This window comes from Apodemus sylvaticus, chromosome 4 (genome assembly GCF_947179515.1).
Source record: "Apodemus sylvaticus chromosome 4, mApoSyl1.1, whole genome shotgun sequence".
NCBI classification, from domain to species: domain Eukaryota; kingdom Metazoa; phylum Chordata; class Mammalia; order Rodentia; family Muridae; genus Apodemus; species Apodemus sylvaticus.
In genome coordinates this window covers 108,337,222-108,359,561 of record NC_067475.1, presented here as the reverse complement: position 1 = coordinate 108,359,561, position 22,340 = coordinate 108,337,222, and the positions used below count along the sequence as shown (strand labels likewise).

Here is a 22,340-nt window from a genome sequence, read left to right as displayed (position 1 = left end):
AAAAATTATCTTTGCTTGCATTTGGATCCTGATTTCTTAAAACTATTTTATGGTGACATTAATATCACAGAATGAAGAAATGCTTCAGGGAATTTAAATTGCATGTTAATAATAGCTACCTCACCTGATGAATTTCAACATCTACTTCCTACTCTTTGTATTTGCAAAACAAGTTAGAAAGGACACTGCACAATTTAAATTAAGAAACAGGTTCACATCGTGGGAATAGTTGTATTTACCCGAGAGTGTTCCCAGCCTGTTCTCTTTCTGAGTCTTTCTTTTTTCAGTATTTATGGAAATATTTTAATCTTTGCCTTGGGAAGAGTCTAGGATACTATGGGATTCAAAGCTCTCTGTTTGGGGCTTCTTTTTGTTAGCTTTTTATCATATATTTATACACCCATGCCTGACAACATTGAAGAATCCTGGAAACTAATGACCCTGGATGCAATTGCTAAAACTTTAAATATTATGGTAAGGAGAATATAATTTTTTCAATGATTAAAACATAACACTTTTGAATATTTTGAAAATACTATTAAAATAATAATTTTGAAAGAAGCATTACTTTTAAAAGGGTATTGTTAACTTGATTTTCACCTGTGTTCTAAGAAAATACTGGCTTCATAACTATGTTTTTATCTTGTATAAAGATATGAATTATTATTGAGTACTTGCTTGATAACAAAGAAGGAATTTTCTTATTTCCATGGCCTCTGATTTCTGTCTCCAATTATAAACTGCAGGAATTCTGGGGTTATCTTAGAATATAGAGTGGATATACTGCTATAATTTTTCCAGTATGGTTAGAATAATATACCCATATACTGTTATAATTGTTGCAGTATGGTCTTTTCATATACATAGATCTCCTCTCATTATCCACTGTCTTCTAACGGTATAGATTATACAAGAGGAAAATATATTCATGAGAATGCATACAGAGAAAGCAACAGCTTAAATCTAAGCCCCAGTCTGCATTATTTAACTGTGCTCTTTATGTGCAATGTGGGTACCCTTTGACATTTCTAACAGTTGGAGGCTGAAAATCTAAGTGACCAGAATTAATAGATGATCAGAAGTTACAGCAGTCCAAGGTTTAGAAGAAGCACAGTTCTATGACAACTAAACCTGAAGTTCTTTATAAAGTTCTGAGTCTCTAAGTCTTTCTCCCACAGTTCTCTTTTTCGATGCTCTGATTCCTTGATTGAAGAATGAATACAGGAATCAGTCCATGTCAGTTCTCTTGTGATTATTTCATATGTGTTTAATGAGAAATATCCATGCTTTAATCAATAGCACATTATCTGTCAGAACATCTCCCTCTAATATGATGCTGTTAATTTGTCAGCTTCACATGTTCCCAATCATCATGTATATATCATTAAATTCACACTTTGTGTATTTGACATTATGAATCCTCTACTTCTGCAATGATAGTAGACAAAATGAAAATCTAATTAGAGTTTATTCTGGCAAATTTGGAAATCTTTAATAATTTTAGCACTGAGTCCTATAATTTAGATTGCAAAGATGATAAATACTCTTGCATTTTTATTGTACGAAAGTAAAAAATAAAGTTCTTTATTATATAGCTTTGAAAGAATCAGTGCATTATTTTGCAATCATGTGTTGTTTTGAAAAAATCCACACATAACCATGAGAAACGTTTTTGACTCTGCATTGTACCCATTAACCTAAAAGTGAGGGTACTAATTTACTGTTTTTGTGGATTGTTCTATGTAATGACGATCAGGCATATTAGAAGAACATGTGATAATCTCTACATAGGTATTTTCATTATAGTCTTAAAATGTTTCAGTTATCATTTGAAATCCAGAAAACATTGAGATAAAGAAATAAAGCCATTTCTTAAAGATCTCATTTTTAAGACCAAATTCATCAAATGAAAATTATCTGAATATATTGATATCTCATGCACTCATATTAACAGGTTGTAATTTTTATATTCAATTAGAAAATCGTTATGAACTTGTGTTATATTTCAAAATTTATCAATTAACTAGTTAGTGGTGTGTGTGTGTGTATGTGTGTGTGTGTGTGTGTGTGTGTGTGTGTGTGTGTGTGTGTGTGTGTGTTTTGGAGGGAAGGTTCATGCCAAAGCATGTGTAGTGGTCAAAGGACATCATATAAGGGTCAATTCTTCTCTTCTAGAAGGTGGATCTTAGAAAAGTTCATGGTTAAAGATAGGAATCTCTACCTATTGAAACATCTTATTTGACCTCTAGAATGAATAATTAGAGAATACTTAAATAACTAGGCAATATTTAGTGAATGTTAACATGAACTACACTCATCTATATATACTAAAAATATTCACTTATTTATACTGTACTAGAACTCAGCAATGGCTTTATTACTGGTATTACCATTACATGGGTTTTTGCATAATAATGTCAGTGTACATTAATCAGTAGCTTTCTAGTTTTTATTATACTTTATTATGTAAGAAAAATTTTAAATTGAAACATATTTTGATAATATTTTTCTCCCCAACTTCTTTTATATCTTCTCCTCCCTATCCACAAAATAATATTTTTCCAGGAACCAAACTCAGAACTGAATACAACAACAACACCCTAAAAACCTAGAAAACAAAATGAAATAACAACCAAAAGGTAAAATGGAACAGAATAAAAACACCACTAAAGTGTAACCAAATAAGAGCCCACTAACTGGAGGGGGTCCATAATGTGTTGGTCATCTATTCTTCAATGAGAGCCTTGTGCTGGAGTAGTTGACACATGCAGTGTCACTCCACTGGAGAAAACTTATTCCTTATGCCTGCAGTTTAAGTGGTAGTTCAGTCATTATCATTTACTATAGTTTGTAAGCTTTAATTAATTCACTCATTTAAAAAAATATATAACAAATATAAGACTAAAAAAAATCCCATCATATCAAAGTTAGATAAGACAAAGTAACAGAAGAAAAAAAAGCCAAAGAGAAGGAACAAGTACCAGAGATCCACTCAGTTTCACAGTCATGAATCCCATAAAATAAGACGAAACTACAAGCTGTAATATAAGCTCAGAGGATATGGTACAAGCATACAAGCATGCTGCTCCAGACTCTGGACACTGCTCCTGTGTGTGAATAAATTTCACAAGTATGGCTGCAATTTTCACAATGCATTTCCTTCATCAAAATATAGAGAATAGCCATACTTTCCTTACTCTGAAGCATATGAAATTATAAAGGCTATTTAAAGTACGGCTGGCTCTGGAAGTTTAAAGATATGTTCCTTGTGTAAATTGTCCAGATTCTAGGTAGGCTGATCAGATTTCTGCAGTAAAAATAAAAGAATTGTTTTAGAGCAATGGGTAGAGCAATAAGCAAACAAGCAAACAAAACAATACAAACAAAACAAGTTCAGATTCTGTATCATGTGGTCATACCATAATATTTAAAATTGAAATAAATAATGTAATTTTAGAAGGGACATATGACAACATACAGAATTAGAAGGATTACAAGACATTGGATTTTTGAAAGATTTATAATTAAGCAATAATTATAAACCATCTTTAAAATGTAAGCAAAGATGCTTTTCTAAATAACATTTAATCTAAAACACTTGAGATTTTCAAAGGAAGAAGGGTCATTGAAAAAGATGGTCATAATATTATTTGGGTTTAATTTTACAAATTCCTCAATTCTGTTTGGCTTCTATTTTACTGTTTTTTTCTTTTAAACTTTATTTTCACATATATTTGATATTACTGACTAATGTTGAATTATTTCTTTTATTTTGTTTTTCTTATAGGCTGAGTGCCTTGAAATCATAGGTGTTATGAGATACGAAGACTTTATCTCTATGATAATCAGTCTGGATCACACACCACCATATTCTGATGAACACATCACAGTAACTGATACTGCCTTTGTGGACATTCCTGCGCGTTTGTACTTACCCAAGAAAAAGTCAAAATCCCCAAGGCGTGCTGTGATCTATTTTCATGGAGGAGGTTTTTGTTTTGGGAGTTGTAGTAAGTATATCATGTAAAGAAATAGAATGACTAGTTGCATGCTTGTAGTACTCAAGTATTGGTATACTTATACACATACACATACATATATGGACATAATAGAGATATACATGCTAGATATCCAATACAATAATAGATACAGCTATGTTTGAGGAATAATCTGATAAAAAGCTCCCATTGCAGAGTTTGCTATACACTGATCCACATTTGTTTACATTCCCTTTTAAGATAGGAACTTGTCTATATTAGTCTTGCTTGGAAAGTACTGCTTAGTTGGTAATAACATTTTATTTATGATCTTGTACCTCTTGAGTGCTATGACAAAATGCATTTGTCTCAAACCTGGCCTATGTAGTATTGGGGCTCAAACTCAGTGCTTCCTGGAGGCTGTGATAATGTTCTAGGAAGGGAATCCCAGTGAAAGCCCTTTTCTCAGTTGGCATTTTATTTATCTTTCACAAGCAATAAACCAAAAATATGACATGGATAATTCAATTGCTACAACATTTTCTTCTTGGCTTCAGTATTTTTGCAGCAGCTGCAACATTGAAAAGATGCCTATAAGAAGAAGTACATGCTCTTGATTCAAGAGAGAGTTTGTAATTTATTACTGAAGTGGTAAAGCTTATAGGGAAGTTGTTCAACTTGACTCTAAGGGAGAAACAAAAAATAAAACTTTATAATCAAGCTCCATCCATAAAGTTCAGATTCTGTCCTTGTCTCCTTTAATAATTTATGGGACATATAAAAAATAAACCTTTGGAAAAATTTTTGGAAAATTCTATAATAACTGTAACAATATATGGAAAGCCATTGCAAGTAAATTATAAAAACAAGAAAGTTAATAAAATTGTAAAAATTTCAAAATAATATAAATTTATTAAAATATAAAAGATATTTTAATAAATAAAAAATAAATATTTATCAACTTCAGGTAATATCTGAATAGTAAATTGATTCTTCAATTTATAAAAGAGTGTGAGATTTTTAGTATGGTAGAGAAAATTGAGTATTCTCCCTTGCAGTTCAAGAACAGCAATCGAATTCAGTATATTAAAAATGATAGTTTTGATCAATCCCTGCCCCATGCTTGGCATAAATCTTAAAGAACAGTTCCTCTTTTACATTCTGTTTTTTTTTCTTTCAGTTAGTCAAAGTCGATAGAGTGTTTATAGAGTGTAGAGAGGTTGTAGTGACTCAAGATAAATTGTAAGGGAAAGGAGGGAGACAAATGGGTATCTACATGTGTTGGGAGAGAGTCAATGGTTTGTGTGCCAGATGTGCTAATGCCTATCTGTACATCAAAGCCTTACATTAACTTACTAAGGGATCTTTAAAAATTAGTTGCTATTCTTTAGAGTTTGGGTTAATGTCCTAATTATTGCAACATCATATAATGGGACATATTCACAAAAGCACAGCTTTTAAGCAATTAAATTGTTATATAAACAATATCTGTCTATCTATATATCATCTACTTACATATCTACAACACACACAGACATGTAAGAGAGAGATCTACTGCATTCCTTCTTCCTGAATTCATGTCCCAACTGAAAGAATATGCCAAGAGTTCATATAAACCAACATTTATCAACCTTCCTAATGTTGCAACCCTTTAACACATTTCCTTATGTTGTGGTGACCCATAAACATAAAACTATTTTTGTTGCTATTTAATAACTAAATTCGCTACTGTCATAAATGCTAATGAAAATATTTTTGGAGATAGAGGTTTGCTAGAAGAATTGTGACCCATGGGTTGAGAACTACTGATATAGCTGAATAGCAAAATGATTATTTCAAATGAAGACTTTTAGTATTAATGTTTATCAGTTGATGGTAGAGTCTTGGATTATAGACCTGGCTATGGTGACTGTAGGAAGACCAATCAACTTCCTCTGCTGGCTAAAACTTCCAGAAGAAGGAGGAGAGCAAGGGTCATTGTGTAGCAAACAGAAGATGACAAGTTAAAGCTAAAATATGCTAAGTCTAATTTTCATCTTCAAAATACCAATATGTAAAGTCATCTCTTCATCTCTGGAGAGAGATTCAAGAATGTTGCATTGGTTCAGTGCCCTCTGCATGGAAACAGAGGTAGGAAATAAAGATTCTTGTCTGATAATCAGAAATCACATTTCTCACATAGATATCTGTCATTATTTATGGTACTTTTTTTAATTACAAGGAGTACTTTGACCTTTCTCTTTTCATTTCAGAGCAGAGGGCTTTTGATTTCCTGAATAGATGGACTGCAAAAGAACTTGATGCAGTTGTTGTAGCAATAGAGTAAGATTTATTTTTCATTGCCTAGTATGATTTTGCCTTAACTATCTATAGGTTCAATTTCCAAGTAATACATCTATAACTAAAATTTGAATTTTAAAATTTACTCTATATTATCTGTCACAATTGTTGCATAGACTACCTTTCAAGGCACCCAATATCCTAAATATTGCCCTTAAAAAAAAAACAAAGCAAAACAAAACAAAAACTTTTGAATTAGACCCTAAGTTGACTACTTTGTGAAATTTTATTACTTTGGTCCTATATAGTCCAGTTGTGTTCCTTATTACATAGTCAGACAGGAAGGAGGAAATTAATCATTTCACAATTGAAATATTTAATCATATTTATGCATGAGATAAAATGTTTAGTTTCAAAATAATTATTATTTAGAATAGTTTCAACTTCTAATTTTGTGACCCTTTAATACAGTTCTTCGTGGGGTGAACCCTCCCCCAAACGTATTTCCATTGCTACTTCATAACTGTAATTTTGCTACTATTATGAATAATAATGAAAATATCTGTATTTTCTGAACATCTTTGGTGGTGTGACCCACATGTTTAAAATCAGTGGTTTAGAGTATCGTAGGTGATAATGTTTGGGGCCAGTTGAAATGATGAACACATACTCTCAAAAAGTGACTTTATACCTTAAGGAATTTGGAACATGTGTACTAGAGTATATTAAGATAGCCCATTATTTTCTTGCTCATATTAGTATACCCTGGATTTCTGAATCTGAGTTTGATGCCAAAATTTATCACTCTTAAGTGGATTTTTTGTCCATCTTCTCCCTTAGTTCATACTTAGAAAAACATAACTCAAAATTTCTAATCCAATATTTTTAATCTTCAATGATGACATTTTTTAAACTATGCAAATTTAGGTAAAACTGAATAACCATCTAAAGAAAGTAGTTTCTAACATGTTTATTATGCTTATGACACCCAGAAAAACTTTATATATTAATGACTAGATTACAATACTGGAACAGTTTATTATCTGGGGAATTTTTATATTGGAATTTTATTTTAATATAAGGATACAGGACCTGACAAACATTTAGTCTAATCAGTATGATTTGCATTATTCTAAATTTACTATGTTTGACATACAGATATAAAATCTTTTGTGTGAATAACAATATCTAAATTATTCTTTAGGATTTTTTAGGGCAGTTCATATTATAGTCTAAGATTCCTATCATGAACTTTCAACATTAAATATAGATATTTATAACTTTTGACATTCTGAAGAACAAACAGAATATGATGTTTGTATAGGCAGTTATATTAAAAACATAAGGAAAGATACAGAATATCTCCCATATATAAAATGCACTTGATATAAAATTTTTCCTTACAAAACTAAGGGATTTGTAGCAATCCATTATCTTCAGGCACAAGAGCATCTGCTATTTTAATTACATGTTATAAACATTTTTATATTAACTTTATTTAATTAAATCTTAGAAAAATCCTAGATCAATTATTAAAATCTGAACAGCAGGACTTGGTGTCATAGTGCATGTGTTAGATGTTTGAGGCGTTGTTGAGTGTTGTCTGCTGATGCTCCACATGCTTTCCTGGTCTGTGTTAAAGCTACAGGTTAGCTCCTCAGCATCACTTTCCTGCACAATTTGAAGATGGTGTCACAGCAGTCAAATTTTTTCTTCAGGATAAAATTCTTTCAAAATATGGAGTAGATCCTACTCGAATTGCTGTGTCAGGAGACAGTTCTGGAGGAACTCTGACTGCAGCGGTGACACAGCAGGTACAGCATATTTGACTCTGTGATGAGAAGTAGCTGTTGCAGTTCTTTGTTCTGCTAGATCTGTTCCTCTGGTATCATTCCTTAAGAAAGGAGTATTTGTTCCCATAGAATTACAATGGTCTTGAATGAAACATCAACTGAGCATAACAGGGCTATATATTTACTGGTATATTTATCTACATGTCGATTTTCATGTCAATATTACTTTTATTTCAACTTTCATTTTCTTTGTAAAAGTTGGCTTTGGTGTTGTATTTCTCAAGCATTAAAACATTATAAAGAATCTTGTTAATTAATCTCTAACAAAGAATACAAAATAGTATTTTAAGTATACTTGCACTGGATCTATGGACTCTGGTGATTACCATTAGGTTGATGTTGAAACTTCCTGGTAAATTACACTAGACCTCATGTTTTAGAATGGAATCTTCAGTTCCTCAACAGTATTAAAATGATAAAGTACATAAATGAACCAACTCTCCCTTTGGATTTAGTTTACAATTTTATTTATTTATTCATTCATTCATTTATTTATTTATTTATTTATTTATTTATTTATTATTCCATTTTCATCCTGGTCACAGTCTCCCATCTCCCATTTCCCCTCACATGTGCCTCCTCTCTCTATCCCTCTCTCCCCCTAACCTCTAAGAAGGGGGAGATCTCTCTCAGCGAACCAACCTACTTCAAGTCACTCTAAGACTAGATACATCCTCTCCCACTGATGCTGGGCAAGATAGCCTAGTTAGAAGAGTAGGATCCACAGATAAGCAACAAAGTCAGGGTAAGCCCCTGTTCTAGATGTTGGGAGAACCCACATCAACACTAAGCTGAACAAACACACACACACACACACACACACACACACACACACACACACATCTGCTACATATGTATGAGGGACCTAGGTCCAACCCTAGTAAACCCCTTGGTTGGTGGTACAGTCTCTGGAAACCCTAAGGGCCTAGGTTAGTTGACTCTATTGTTCTTCTTGTGGAGTCTCTATCCCTCCACGGTCCTCAATTCTTCTACCAACTCTTTCACAGGACTTCTGGAGTTCCACTTAGGATCTCTGCATCTGTTTTGGCCAGCCGCTGGGTACAGCACTTCAGACAACAGCTATGCTAGGGTCCTGTCTGTGAATCCAGGCCGACAGATACAAACAGGACTTGAGGCTCTAAGACAGATGAAGGAGGAAGGCAGGCCTGCAATGTGTCCATATAGATTTGTTGAGGACAGCATTGCATATCCCCCTAAAAACTGGCAAAGGTTGCTACTGCATTCACTTATACCCATCTCACATAGGGTACCTGGGTATCCAGGCCAGGAATGGTGAATATAGCTGTCAACGGTGTCTTCGTGTTGCATCATTATGACAAGGCTTTGCCCAACAAAGAGGCATCAAATTCTCACAGTTGTCCACAGAATCCACTATTTGTGCAGTCACAGTGGTTATTGTTTCTATCCACACACAGACCTCCATAGAGACATAGCTGACTGGAACATTAGTCAAAGTTGAGTTCACAGTGGTCTCCAAGGAATCCAAGTATACAGTCCAGAAGTAAGAGCATTCTGACACATGGCACCATGCAGACATAACTGGGATCCACATTCACCAATTTCAAACTCACAGTTCATACCAGAATACACTTGAGGACAGAGCTGCTGTGTAGAGGGAATGTGGCCTTAGTAATGCTCAGTAAACATATGAAGTATCGACAGATAATAATAAGGAGAGTTTGGAAGACGCAAGTGCTAACTGAAATGAGGATCAAGAAGACTGTGCTCATGAGGTTTCCACGAGGAACACATAATTTAGTGGGAATCAGATTAGAAACAATTTGTGTCAGTTTATCTCAAAGTATCTAGCTGCCTTCTGCCTGTGTGTTCAAATTTGAGTGAGACTGAGTTAAAAAGTAATGGATTAAGCTTTTGGCAAAGGCAATTTTTAAGACAGTGTAGCAACTAGGCTTGGACATAGTTATTCCTTACTTCCTTTATCATATTTATAGTGAAAGAGAGCATGAAGCAAGGCAGAAAATATGAAAAATACCCAAGTTGGTGAGTAAAGAAGCTTGTGTCTAGTGAAGTTGAGGACAGGAAGAATTCAGGCAAAGCAACTGTGGGTATTTAAAGAGAATGGAGTCATTAAGAAGAATTTGTGAACTCTCTTAAAAAAATAGGAAAGATGCTTTGAGAGCAAGACCCACCAATCAAGAGCTCTGAGCTCATCATATGAAGTTTATATTTAAAAAATATTTCAGCTCTCTTTTATTGATAATATGACTGAAATATTTATTTTATAGTTTTATTTTACCTTAAGATTGAATGGAATAATTAGCTACAGTATGGTCAGAAATTAAAACATTCAAAAAAGCTTTATAAACATTTATCCCCACTCCTAGTAAGTTTACAAATCACAAGACACATTTTAATTTTTTAAGTAAAGATTATAAAAATGAAGTGAATTCATTCAATTTTACCAAGATATGATTAGAAAACTTTAATACACAAAAAATGCAGAAGTAACATATGCAGCTGAATTTTGATGTCTTAAAATCACATCAACTCTACAAATCACTATCTCTAAAGACAATTAACTGCTTCTACTCCATGTGTCATGTTTCTAACAAAAAAAAGTGTTCTAAACAAATCTCATTTTAAAAAATGTCTGAGGAAAAATTTTCCCAGCTAAACCATGGAGGAACACAGGCTACTGCCACCATGGTGCAAAGGATCAAGGACATAACGTGTACTGCAAGGAGAATGTTTTGGTCCATATAATTCTAGTTTTATAGGCATGAGGGATACAGGGCTGACAGATTAGTGAAGTTTGCACTAAGGTTCTGATAACTATGTTTAACTCTATTTCATCTTGTTCAGGTGAAAATATTTATGAGATTTATGAGCCTTCTGATGGAGCATACATAGATTTTTAAATGCTAATCCTATACATTTAACTATATCATCCATAAGCATGAAGAATTCAATTTTTTCTTTCCAGTTTTTACCTGTCATTCTTTCTTATTTCACCAGGTAAGGTTTCCACTATTGTTTGAAGAAGCATGGAGAGATCAGATACCCCTGCCTCATACTTTGTAGAGAAAACACTTTCAGTGTTATTTCCATGTGGTTTATTGCAAGTTATTGGTTTCTAATAATCTATGTATTTCCAATTGCATCCTGTCTTACCTATTTTTTTAAAACCTGTGTTTCTTAATCATGAAGGAATGATGGCTTTGTAAGAGAATATTCTGAATCTTTTACAACAATTGTGAATTTTTTGGTCCTTCACTGTATTTGTATATAGAAATTTATTTATAAATTTGAATATGTTGAACCATTCTTGCACTGTTGGAATAAGGTGAAACTGATCCTGTTATATTATCTTTTCAAGTGTTGCTGACTTTGATTTGACTGTTGAGGGTGTTTAAGTCTATGTTTACCATAGAAAGTCTATAAGTTCTTTGTTCTACCTTTAATATCTATCTCTGATATCTACCTTTGATATCAGAGCCATAATACTGGCATTGTAGAATAGCCAAAGACAAGCCTTGGCTTGGATAGAGGTTGTGAAACTGTTTGAGAATACTGAAACAAATGACCTGAAGTGAAGTCCAAGCTGGTAGCTTGTGTTCTGTTGGACATACTTTCAAGAATGCTCTATCTATGTTCTGCATAGAGAAGTTGATTTTCAAGAAGTTCTCTCTTACTATTCATTCTCTAGAAAGCTCATCCCTTGCAGATAAAAAGCCCAGTCTTTTATTTATGTACCACCTCATTCTTTACCCTAGATTCCCTTTTGATTATTCCATGAATTCTGTTAAGCACAGAAGATAAGATAGCTGAGTGGAATTCTGCCTGAAATTACTATTTATATCATGCCTGGACCTAACCTTGCTCTATCTCAGACCAAACCTGAACTCAGAAATCTGCCTCTCCTTGTAAGCATAAACTAAAAATTTAGGTGGGGGTATTTGCTGTGATTACCACTCCTTAAATCTTAGGATAATCCTTCCTTAATATCTTTCTGACACATTAGCTCATAGCACAGCTGCCTCTGTTCCATTAGACCTGTGAAATTCCTTATACAATTCACATTGCATCCTTATATCAGAATGGAAGCTTGCAGAGCTCAGTAAAGCTTCCTTTTATCTATGTCCTGCTGAAGAGGAGTCTCTCCATTATTTATCATTTTAGGTACTAGTGTGCTTTATTTAATCTTTAAAAAATTAATTCTCTACTATAGAGGCAAGCATGGGGCCCACAGGGGTCTGTAGCAAGTCCTCTGCATGTATGTTATGGCTGTTAAATTGATGTTTTTGTGGTGCTTCCAACAGTGGGAGCAGATGTGTCTGACTCTGTTACCTGATCCTGGTACTGTTTTGCTGCTATTGGGCTGCCTGGTCTAGCCTCATTATGAGGACTTTTGCCTTGTCTTAGTGTATCTTGTTTTGTCCCTTTTGGTTGTTCTCTCTTGGAAGCCTGCTCTTTTCTGAAGGGAAATAGAGGGGGAGTCGGAAGAACTGGGGAGGATGGGAGGTAGTTGGAAGGCCTTGGAGGAGTGGAGGGAGGCTAAACTATGGTTGAGATGTGTTGTATAAGAGAATTTTTTTCAATTAAACACAAAAATAAGTCTTCTGAAAAGATTTTTATGCCATGTGTTTTGATCAAATTCACCTACTTCCCCAAATCCTCCAAGACACACCCCATTTTCCCCAATCACAAAAACAAAGAAGTACATTGAGTCTAATCTGCTCTACCCACATAATTTTAGATATAGGATATTCTACTGGTGCATGTTCAATTATCAGGAGCTGCACTCTTAAAGGAACCAGACTCTCCTTACCCCAGTAGCTATCAAATGTCAACAGCTCCACAGCTAGGGGTGAAACTTTGTGTTCAGTTCTCCTCTCCGTGCATGGACATAGTCTGGTTTGTGCTTGCACAGATCTTGTATGTCCTGCAGTGTTCTGCAGTGTCAAGACAAATAGTTTCCTTAGAGACATCTACTACCTCTGGCTCTTAGGATATTTCTATGTCTGAGACATAGGAAGAAGTAGATTATACAGATGTTCTATATAGGGCTGAGCATTACAGTCTCTTATCAGCTGCACTTTGGCCAGTTGTCAAGAATAATTTCTACATGTTTATATATGTAAAATCCTGTCTCCTTTTAGATGGTGTTATTTCTGTTATTTACTTTTAATAAAATATATTTATATATCTCCCCTCCTTTTAATTTCTATCACTTTAGCCTCCTAAACTTTCTATCATATTTTCTAATATACTTAACCAGTATTTAAAATATGATATTTCAGTGCGAGGGTATTTAGTAGTGATTAATGGTATTATAGGCATTTTTGGCATATCGTGCTTTATGACAGCACTCGGGAGATTTGTTACCATTTCTGTTTCATGGTTACATTTTGTCTGTTAGTGTTGGAGCCTTTGCCTCACTGGATATCATATTTTTCAGGTGCATAATGATCCTGAGATAAAGCATAAATTCAAGCTGCAAGCCCTACTGTATCCTGCCTTACAGGTGGTTGACTCTTACTCGCCATCTCATCAAGAAAATGAACATGGAATAATTCTGACAAGGGACATAGCCATAAAACTTGTGAGTTTGTTTTATTCCAAGGATGATGCACTTCGACAGGCAATAAAAAAAAACCAGCACATGCCCCTGGAGTCCAGACATCTGTTCAAGTTTGTCAACTGGAGTATTCTGCTCCCTGAGAAGTTTAGAAAAGACCATGTGTACACTGAGCCTGTGCTTGGAAGATCAGCTGTCTCCCTGCCAGCTCTGATGGACCACAGAGCATTGCCCTTGATAGCCAATGATACTTACCTACAGCACTTGCCACGAACATATATTCTTACCTGTCAATATGATGTCCTGAGAGATGATGGGATCATGTATGCTTCAAGACTTCAAAATGTTGGAGTCCAAGTTGAACACGACCATGTTGAGGATGGAATCCATGGAGCCTTATCATATATGACATCACCATTTCACTTACATCTAGGGCTGAGGATAAGAGACATGTATGTTAGTTGGCTAGATAAGAATTTATAATAACAGGTTTCCTCATTGTCGTTTAATTTCAGAAATAGTTTAATTGTGAAACAAACAATATAATTCACAATTAATTTGAATCAATTATAAGTTACTATGTGTTCTTGAACTAATTACTGTAACAGGACTTTTTCACCTAGCCTCAGTGTTCCTGAATTAACAACTCTGAGACTTAATCATATTTATGAATAAATGCTTAGGCCATAAGTTTGAGTCTGTTCCTCAACTATCTCATAACTTAATTATCCTGTTTATTCTATTCTAGATCCCACCACATGGCTAGTCACCTGGTCCTCAGTTTCATGAGACCATCTTGTTGTGTGTCTGTGTCTGAATCCCAGAATTCCTCTCTCTCTCTTGGTCAGATGTTCCCACTTTCAAATCCTGACTCAGCTCATCAGGCAATTAGCTTTTTATTGACAGGTGAATAATTTTACACAGTACACAAAAGATTATCTCTATAAATTGTTAGTTTTTTAAAAAAAATTCTGTCTATTAAATGTTAGTGTACTTCCCCTTAGTTATACTTATTATAACTAATAAGTATCCCCAGAGTAGCCACTGCTACATGAATTTGAGAAATATACATTACTATCCTTATACATAAATTTTCATAAAACAGAGCATAGTCAGTTATTTATTCACTCACATACACACATGTACTTTTACATAATTTTTCTTGGTATTTTATACTATACATCATTGATAAATGTGAAATTTTCTTTTATTCAAAAATTGCTACACAGTATTTGAAGACAATTCCTGTCCTTGTAAAATTTGATAGTATGAAAGATATTTTGAATCTGATAATTTTACAGGAATACACTATTTTATATTATATTATTTTGTTTAATATTTTAAATTATATTATTTTGTTTAATATTATACTATTTTGTTTAATATTTTCTTCCCAAGTACGTGGTTTAGATTTTTAACATTCAGTTTCAAAACCCTAGGTACTTTTTTCCTTTGATGTTTAATATTATAAGTGGTTTCTTCTTATATTGAAAATAAATTTTTATATACTATTTTCTGATTATGAATACCCCTTCTCTCAGTCCTCCCAAATTCACTCTACTTTCTCACACTCACCTTTATTGGCTTTCTTTAGCTTTCTCATTAGAAAACAAACAAGGTTTTTGTTTTGTTTTGTTTTTATCTTGAATTGTAGTTTTGGTAACAATTTAATTTCCTTTCTTTTGGTTTTCTTCTATGGGAAATTTCAATACATCTGGTTTCGGCCAACTTTCCAAGTCTTCTGTTTTCTTAAAAAAACAGTATTCCATCCTTCATGCCTGAGAATAAAGAAGAAATATGTAACATTATATAATTAGGAAAGAAGTTTAAACAAAAGATCATTTGAGAATCTTTTCCAAAAGACCAATTGTTCTTCAACTGCTGAAAGGAAGAGAGGGTAAAGGAGAGTGTTATCATTTTCCCTTTATCTAGGAAACCAACAGGTATATGATTTAATTAGATATCTGTTGTCTATTATATTTACACAGCAGTGTCAGAGCCCTCTTTAGTGACTGAAATGATTACGTTCTTCACAATAAAAGAAGATAATAAAATAAATAAATTTATCTTTCAAATGCAGCAGTAACTTGTGATTGTTAATATATTCAGGAATCTCTAAAGAAATATTTCATATAGGTCCATCATAGAGTCTTATTATTTGCATAGTTATTAATTGTTAAGTGCTTCTCTGTATTTTTTATGAGAGTCCTCTTGCAAGATTGTTTCTTCTGGGTCTACAAAAAGATCATTTCCTTTGTGGGTTTGCCAATGTTTAACTAACCAGAAGCAAGAGTAGGGGTTTCTGGTAATACATATGCTAGGGTGGGTTTACAGTACAACTTTATTCAAATTGTGAAAATATTCCTTAGTGTAAATAAGAGTATTTTCAAAAAGACAATTATCTGATAAAGATTTTTACTTAAAAAATTGAAAGTTGTATAGGTGTTGATGTATAGACTCCTAAAAGATGAAACTTGGGGCTAGAGAGATGGCTCAGCAATTAAGAGCACTGGCTACTCTTTCAGAGGTCCTGAGTTACCAAGCGACCACATGGTGGCTCACAATCATCTGTAATGGGACCTGATGCCCTCTTCTGGAGTGTCTGAAGACAGCAGCAGTGTACTCACATAAAATAAATAAATCTAAAAATCCAATAAAAAAAAAGAAAATTGTCACAAGAATTACAACTTGGAATAAAAGAGCATCTTAGGAATGAGATGCAATTGGAAATAAGTCATTGCTTCAAAACTGTGATCAGTCAATTTCTTGCAGACAAGAGAGATATGAAAAAGTACCTATCTGGTTATATAAATCCTATTTTGTTAATTAGATTACTAAACATATAAAATATCTTTGTAATATCAATGCAAAAATAGTCTTTACCATATATGACTTACTCAGTACACTTCATGGTGTTCACATGCATTGACAATCTGGTACGTATGTATTTATTTTAATGCTATCTTAAAGTTTCTATTGCTGCAAGAAGCAAGAAGACCAGAAAATCAAGTTGGGGATGAAAAGATTTATTTGGCTTATACTTCCATATTACTCCTTATTTTCTCAATCTGCATTTTTATGGAACCAATGACAACCAGCCCAGGCATTACACCACTATTGGGCTGAGCCCTCCACTACTGAGTACTAATTCACAAAAAGACTTATAACTGGATGCCACAAAGGAATTTTTTCAATTTAGGTTCCCTTCTTTCAGATAACTAGTTTATGTGTCACATTGACAAAAGACTGGCTAGCATAACCGAGTTTTATCAGTTTGGCATGCAAACAGATTGCTATTAAACCATACCTTTCCTTTCTTATTCATCCTCAATATCTCACATTAAAAACATAGCATTAGGTACACCCGGAGGCAGGCTGGGAGGACACAGCTTGCTCCGGTGGGTCTGGCCCCACAGAGCTTAGGTTCCAGTCCTGAGGCCTCTGGCAGGAGCTTTCAGATCTCAACTTCAGGATCCAGAACAGACTGGGCTACAACACCACATCTCCAGGCCCTGCAAGAGGCCAGAGGGGCACCCGGGAGGCCAACTGGGAGGAGTCAGTGTGCTCTGGTGAGTCCAGCAGGCCATGGTCAGGAGCCTTCAGGTCTCTGCTTCAGAATCTAAACAGCCTGGGCCACAACACTCTGCACCAGGAAGTGCAAGAGGCCTGCTGTGCACCCGGAGGCAGGCTGGGAGGACATAGCATGCTCCGGTGGGTCCAACCCCAGAGAGCTTAGGTTCCAGTTCTGAAGCCTCTGGCTGGAGCCTTCTGATCTCTGCTTCAGGATCTAGAACAACGTGGGCTACAACACCACATCTCTAGGCCCTGTAAGAGGCCAGAGGTGCACCCGGAAGGCCAGCTGGGAGGAGTCAGTATGCTCTGGTGAGTCCAGCAGGCCCCAGGCGGGAGCCTTCAGGTCTCTACTTCGGGATCTGAACAGCCTGGGCCATAGCACCCTGTCTCCAGGCAGTGCAGGAGGTCAGCTGTGCACCAGAGGCCAGCTGGGAAAAGGCAACTTGCACTGGTGAGTACAGCATTGACAACAAGATCAACTAACACCAGTGAGAACTAGATGGCAAAAGGCAAACACAGGAATGTCACTAACAGAAATCAAGGCAATATGGCAGCATCTGAAGCCAATTCTCCTATATAAGCATGTCCTGGATACCACATCACACCAGAAAAAAAAGATTTGGATTTAAAATCACTGGTCATGATGCTGGTACAGGAACACATGAAGGACATACTTAAAGAAAATGAGGAGAAAATGGATCAAAAGTTAGAAGCCCTTACAAGGGAAACAAAAAAAAATCTTTGAAAGAAATTCAGGAGAATACAAAAGCCAATAAGAAGGAAACACAAAAGTTACTTAAAGAAATACAGGAGAACTTTGGTCAACAGGCTGAGGTCATGAAAGAGGAAACACAAAAAGCTCTTAAAGAATTACAGGAAAACACAAACAAGCAAGTGAAGGAGCTAAGCAAAACCATCCAGGATCTAAAAGCAGAAGTAGAAACTACTAAGAAAACTCAAAGGGAGACAGCTTTGGAGATAGAAAAAATAAGGAGACATAGATGCAAATATTAACAACAGAATACAAGAGATAGAAGAAAGAATCTCAGATGCTGAAGATACCATAAACCATGGACTCAACAGTTAAAAAAATGCAAAATGCAAAAAGCTTGTAACCCAAAATATCCAGGAAATCCAGGACACAATGAGAAGACCAAACCTAAGGATTATAGGCATAGATGAGAGTGAAGATTTACAATTTAAAGGGCCAGCAAATATCTTCAAAAAAATTATGGAAGAAAACTTTCCTAACCTAAAGAGAGAGATGCCCATGAATATACAAGAAGCACAGAGAACTCCAAACAGACTGGACCTGAGCAGAAATACCTCCCATCATATAATAATCAAAAGCCCAAATGTACTAAACAAAGAAAGAATATTAAAGGCAGTAAGAGAAAAAGTCCAAGTAACATATAAAGGAAGACCTATCAGAATCACACCAGACTTCTCACCTGAGACTATGCAAGCTAGAAGATCCTGGGCAGATCTCATGCAGACTCTAAGAGAACACAAATGCCAGCCAAAACTACTATATCCAGCAAAACTCTCAATCACCATAGATGGAGAAACTAAGATATTCCATGACAAAACCAAGTTTACCCAATATCTATCCACAAACCCAGACCTACAAAGGATAATAGGAGGAAAACACCAATACAAGGAGGGAAACTTCACCCTGGAAAAAGCAAGATAGTAACCTTCTCTCATCAAACCCAAAAGAAGTTAACCAATCATATTTAAAAAATAACATCAAAAATGACAGGAAGTAACAATCACTATTCCTTAATATCTGTTAATATCAATGGGCTCAATGCCCCAATAAAAAGACTGGATTGGATACGTAACCGATTGGATACGTAAACAGGACCCTACATTTTGCTGCATACAGGAAACACACCTCAGTGTCAAAGACAAACACTACCTTAGAGTAAAAGGCTGGAAGACAATTTTACAAGCAAATGGTCTCAGGAAACAAGCTGGAGTAGCCATTTTAATATCAGATAAAATTGACTTTCAACGCAAAGTCATCAAAAGAGTCTCTGAAGGAAACTTCTTGCTGGTCAAAGGAAAAATACAACAAGAAGAACTCTCAATCCTGAACATCTATGCTCCAAATGCAAGGGCACCCTCATTCATAAAAGAACCTTTACTAAAGCTCATCGCACACATTGCAACTAACACAATAATTGTGGGTGACTTCAACACTGCACTTTCCTCAATGGACTTACCAGGAAAACAGAAACTGAACAGGGGCACAGTGAAACTAATTAAAGCTTTGGTCCAACTAGATTTAACGATATATATATATAGAACATTTAATCCTTAAGCAAAAGAATATACCGTTTTCTCAGCACCTCATGGTACCTTCTCCAAAATCGACCATATAATTGGTCACAAGACAGACCTCAACAAATATAAGATCGAAATAATCCTATGCCTCCTATAAGATAATTATGGAGTAAAACTAGTCTTCAATAGCAACAAAAACAACAGAAAACCCACATACACCTGGAAACTGAACAATATTCTACTCAATGATACCTTGGTTAAGGAAGAAATAAAAAAAGAAATTAAAGACTTTTTAGCATTTAATGAAAATGAAGAAACAACATACCCAAATCTATGGGACACAATGTAAGCAGTGCTAAGAGGAAAACTCATAACCCTGAGTGCCTCCAAAAAGAAAATGGAGAGAGCATACACTAACAGCTTAATGACACACCTGAAAGCCCTGGAACAAAAAGAAGCTATTTCACCCAGGAGGAGTGGAAGGCAGGAAATCATCAAACTCAGAGCCAAAATCAATCAAGTAGAAACAAAGAGAACCATACAAAGAATCAACAGAACCAGGAGCTGGTTCTTTGAGAAAATCAACAAGATAGATAAACCCTCAACCAGACTAACCAAAGGGCACAGAGACAGTATACAGATTAATAAACTTAGAAATGAAAAAGGGAGATATAACAACAGAAACTGAGGAAATTCAAAAAATCATTAGATCCTATTATAAAAGCCTATACTCAACACAACTGGAGAATCTGGAGGAAATAGACAGTTTCCTAGACAGATATCAGACACCAAAACTAAATCAGGTTCATATAGATCATCTAAACAGTCCCATAACACCTGAAGAAATAAAAAGGGTCATAGAAAGTCTCCCAACCAAAAAAAAGCACGGGACTGGATGACTTCAGTGCATAATTCTATCAGACCTTCATAGAAGACCTAACACCAATACTCTTCAAACTATTCCACAAAATAGAAACAGAAGGAACTCTACCCAACTCGTTCTATGAAGCCACAATTACATTGATACCAAAACCATACAAAGATCCAACAAAGAAAGAGAACATCAGGCCAATTTCCCTTAAGAATATTGATGCAAAAATACTTAATAAAATTCTTGCCAACTGAATCCAAGAACACATCAAAACGATCATCCACCATGATCAAGTAGATTTCATCCCAGGGATGCAGGGATGGTTCAATATAAGGAAATCCATCAATGCAATCCACTACATAAACAAACTCAAAGAAAAAAACCATATGATCATCTCATTAGATACAGAAAAAGCATTTGACAAAATTCAGCATCCTTTCAAGCTAAAAGTCTTGGAAAGAACAGGAATTCAAGGCCCATACCTAAACATCCTTAAAGCAATATACAGCAAACCAGTAGCCAACATCATACTAAACGGAGAGAAACTTGAAGCAACCCCACTAAAATCAGGGACTAGACAAGGCTGTCCTCTCTCTCCATATCTTTTCAATATAGTACTTGAAGTTCTAGCTAGAGCAATTAGACAACATAAGGAGGTCAAGAGGATACAAATTGGAAAGGAAGAATTCAAATTATCACTATTTGCAGATGACATGATAGTCTACTTAAGTGACCCGAAAACTTCCACCAGAGAACTCCTACAGCTGATAAACAACTTCAGCAAAGGGGCTTGTTATAAAATCAACTCAAGCAAATCAGTAGCCTTCCTATACTCAAAGGATAAGCAGGCTGAGAAAGAAGTTAGGGAAATGACACCCTTCACAATAGTCCACAAACAATATAAAGTATCTTGGTGTGACTCTAACCAAAGTGAAAGATCTATATGACAAGAACTTCAGGTCTCTGAAGAAGGAAATCAAAGAACACCTCAGAAAATGGAAAAATCTGCCACGCTCATGGATTGGCAGGGTTAATATAGTTAAAATGGCCATCTTGCCAAAAGCAATATACAGATTCAATGCAATCCCCATAAAAATCACAACTCAGTTCTTCACAGAGTTAGAAAAAGCAATTCTCAAATTCATCTGGAATAACAAAAAACCCAGGATAGCTAAAACTATTCTCAACAACAAAAGAAATTCTGGAGGAATCAGTATCCCTGACTTCAAGCAATACTACAGAGCAATAGTGTTAAAAACTGCACGGTACTGGCACAGTGAAAGACAAGTGGACCAATGGAATAGAATTGAAGACCCAGAAATGAATCCACACACCTATGGTCACCTGATCTTCGACAAAGGAGCTGAAAACATCCAGTGGAGAAAAAGATAGCCTTTTCAACCAGTAGTGCTGGTTCAATTGGAGGTCAGTATGCAGAAGAATGCGAATTGATCCATTCTTTTCTCCATGTAATAAACTCCATTCCAAGTGGATCAAGGACCTCCAAGTAAAACCATACATACTGAAATTAATAGAAAAGAAACTGGGGAAAACTCTTGAGGAGGACATGGGCACCTGGGAAAAGTTCCTGAACAGAACACCAATAGCTTATGCTCTAAGATCAAGAATTGACAAATGGGACCTCATAAAATTACAAAGTTTCTGTAAGGCAAAGGACACTGTTAAAAGAACAAAATGGCAACCAACAAATTGGGAAAGGATATTCACCAACCCTACATCTGACAGAGGGCTAATATCCAATATATACAAAGAACTCAAGAAGTTAAAAACCCCCAAAACCAAATAACCCTATTAAAAATGGGTTACAGATCTAAACAAAGAATTTTCATCTGAGGAAATTCAGATGGCCGAGAGGCACCTTAAGAAGTACTCAACATCATTAGTCATTAGGGAAATGCAAATCAAAACAACCCTGA

At 35.1% G+C, this 22,340-nt stretch overlaps 1 protein-coding gene across 1 annotated transcript; it reads left to right on the top strand.

The window, feature by feature from the left end:
• Nucleotides 1–336: 336 nt before the first annotated feature.
• On the top strand, nucleotides 337–14,153 carry LOC127682343 (arylacetamide deacetylase-like 2). The gene is made up of 5 exons (XM_052178713.1): nucleotides 337–474; nucleotides 3,788–4,010; nucleotides 6,230–6,299; nucleotides 7,900–8,071; nucleotides 13,551–14,153. The coding sequence occupies exons 1-5, from the start codon at nucleotides 337–339 to the stop codon at nucleotides 14,151–14,153; spliced, it is 1,206 nt and encodes a 401-aa protein (XP_052034673.1).
• The last annotated feature ends 8,187 nt before the right edge of the window (nucleotides 14,154–22,340 follow it).

Bases quoted from the DNA above. Each gene is read 5' to 3' on its own strand.
- LOC127682343 (XM_052178713.1), top strand. From the start codon at position 337: ATGGGATTCAAAGCTCTCTGTTTGGGGCTTCTTTTTGTTAGCTTTTTA. The intron at 475-3,787 runs GTAAGGAGAATA...TTTTTCTTATAG, and splicing joins CTAAAACTTTAAATATTATG to GCTGAGTGCCTTGAAATCAT. The intron at 4,011-6,229 runs GTAAGTATATCA...TTTTCATTTCAG, and splicing joins TTTTTGTTTTGGGAGTTGTA to AGCAGAGGGCTTTTGATTTC.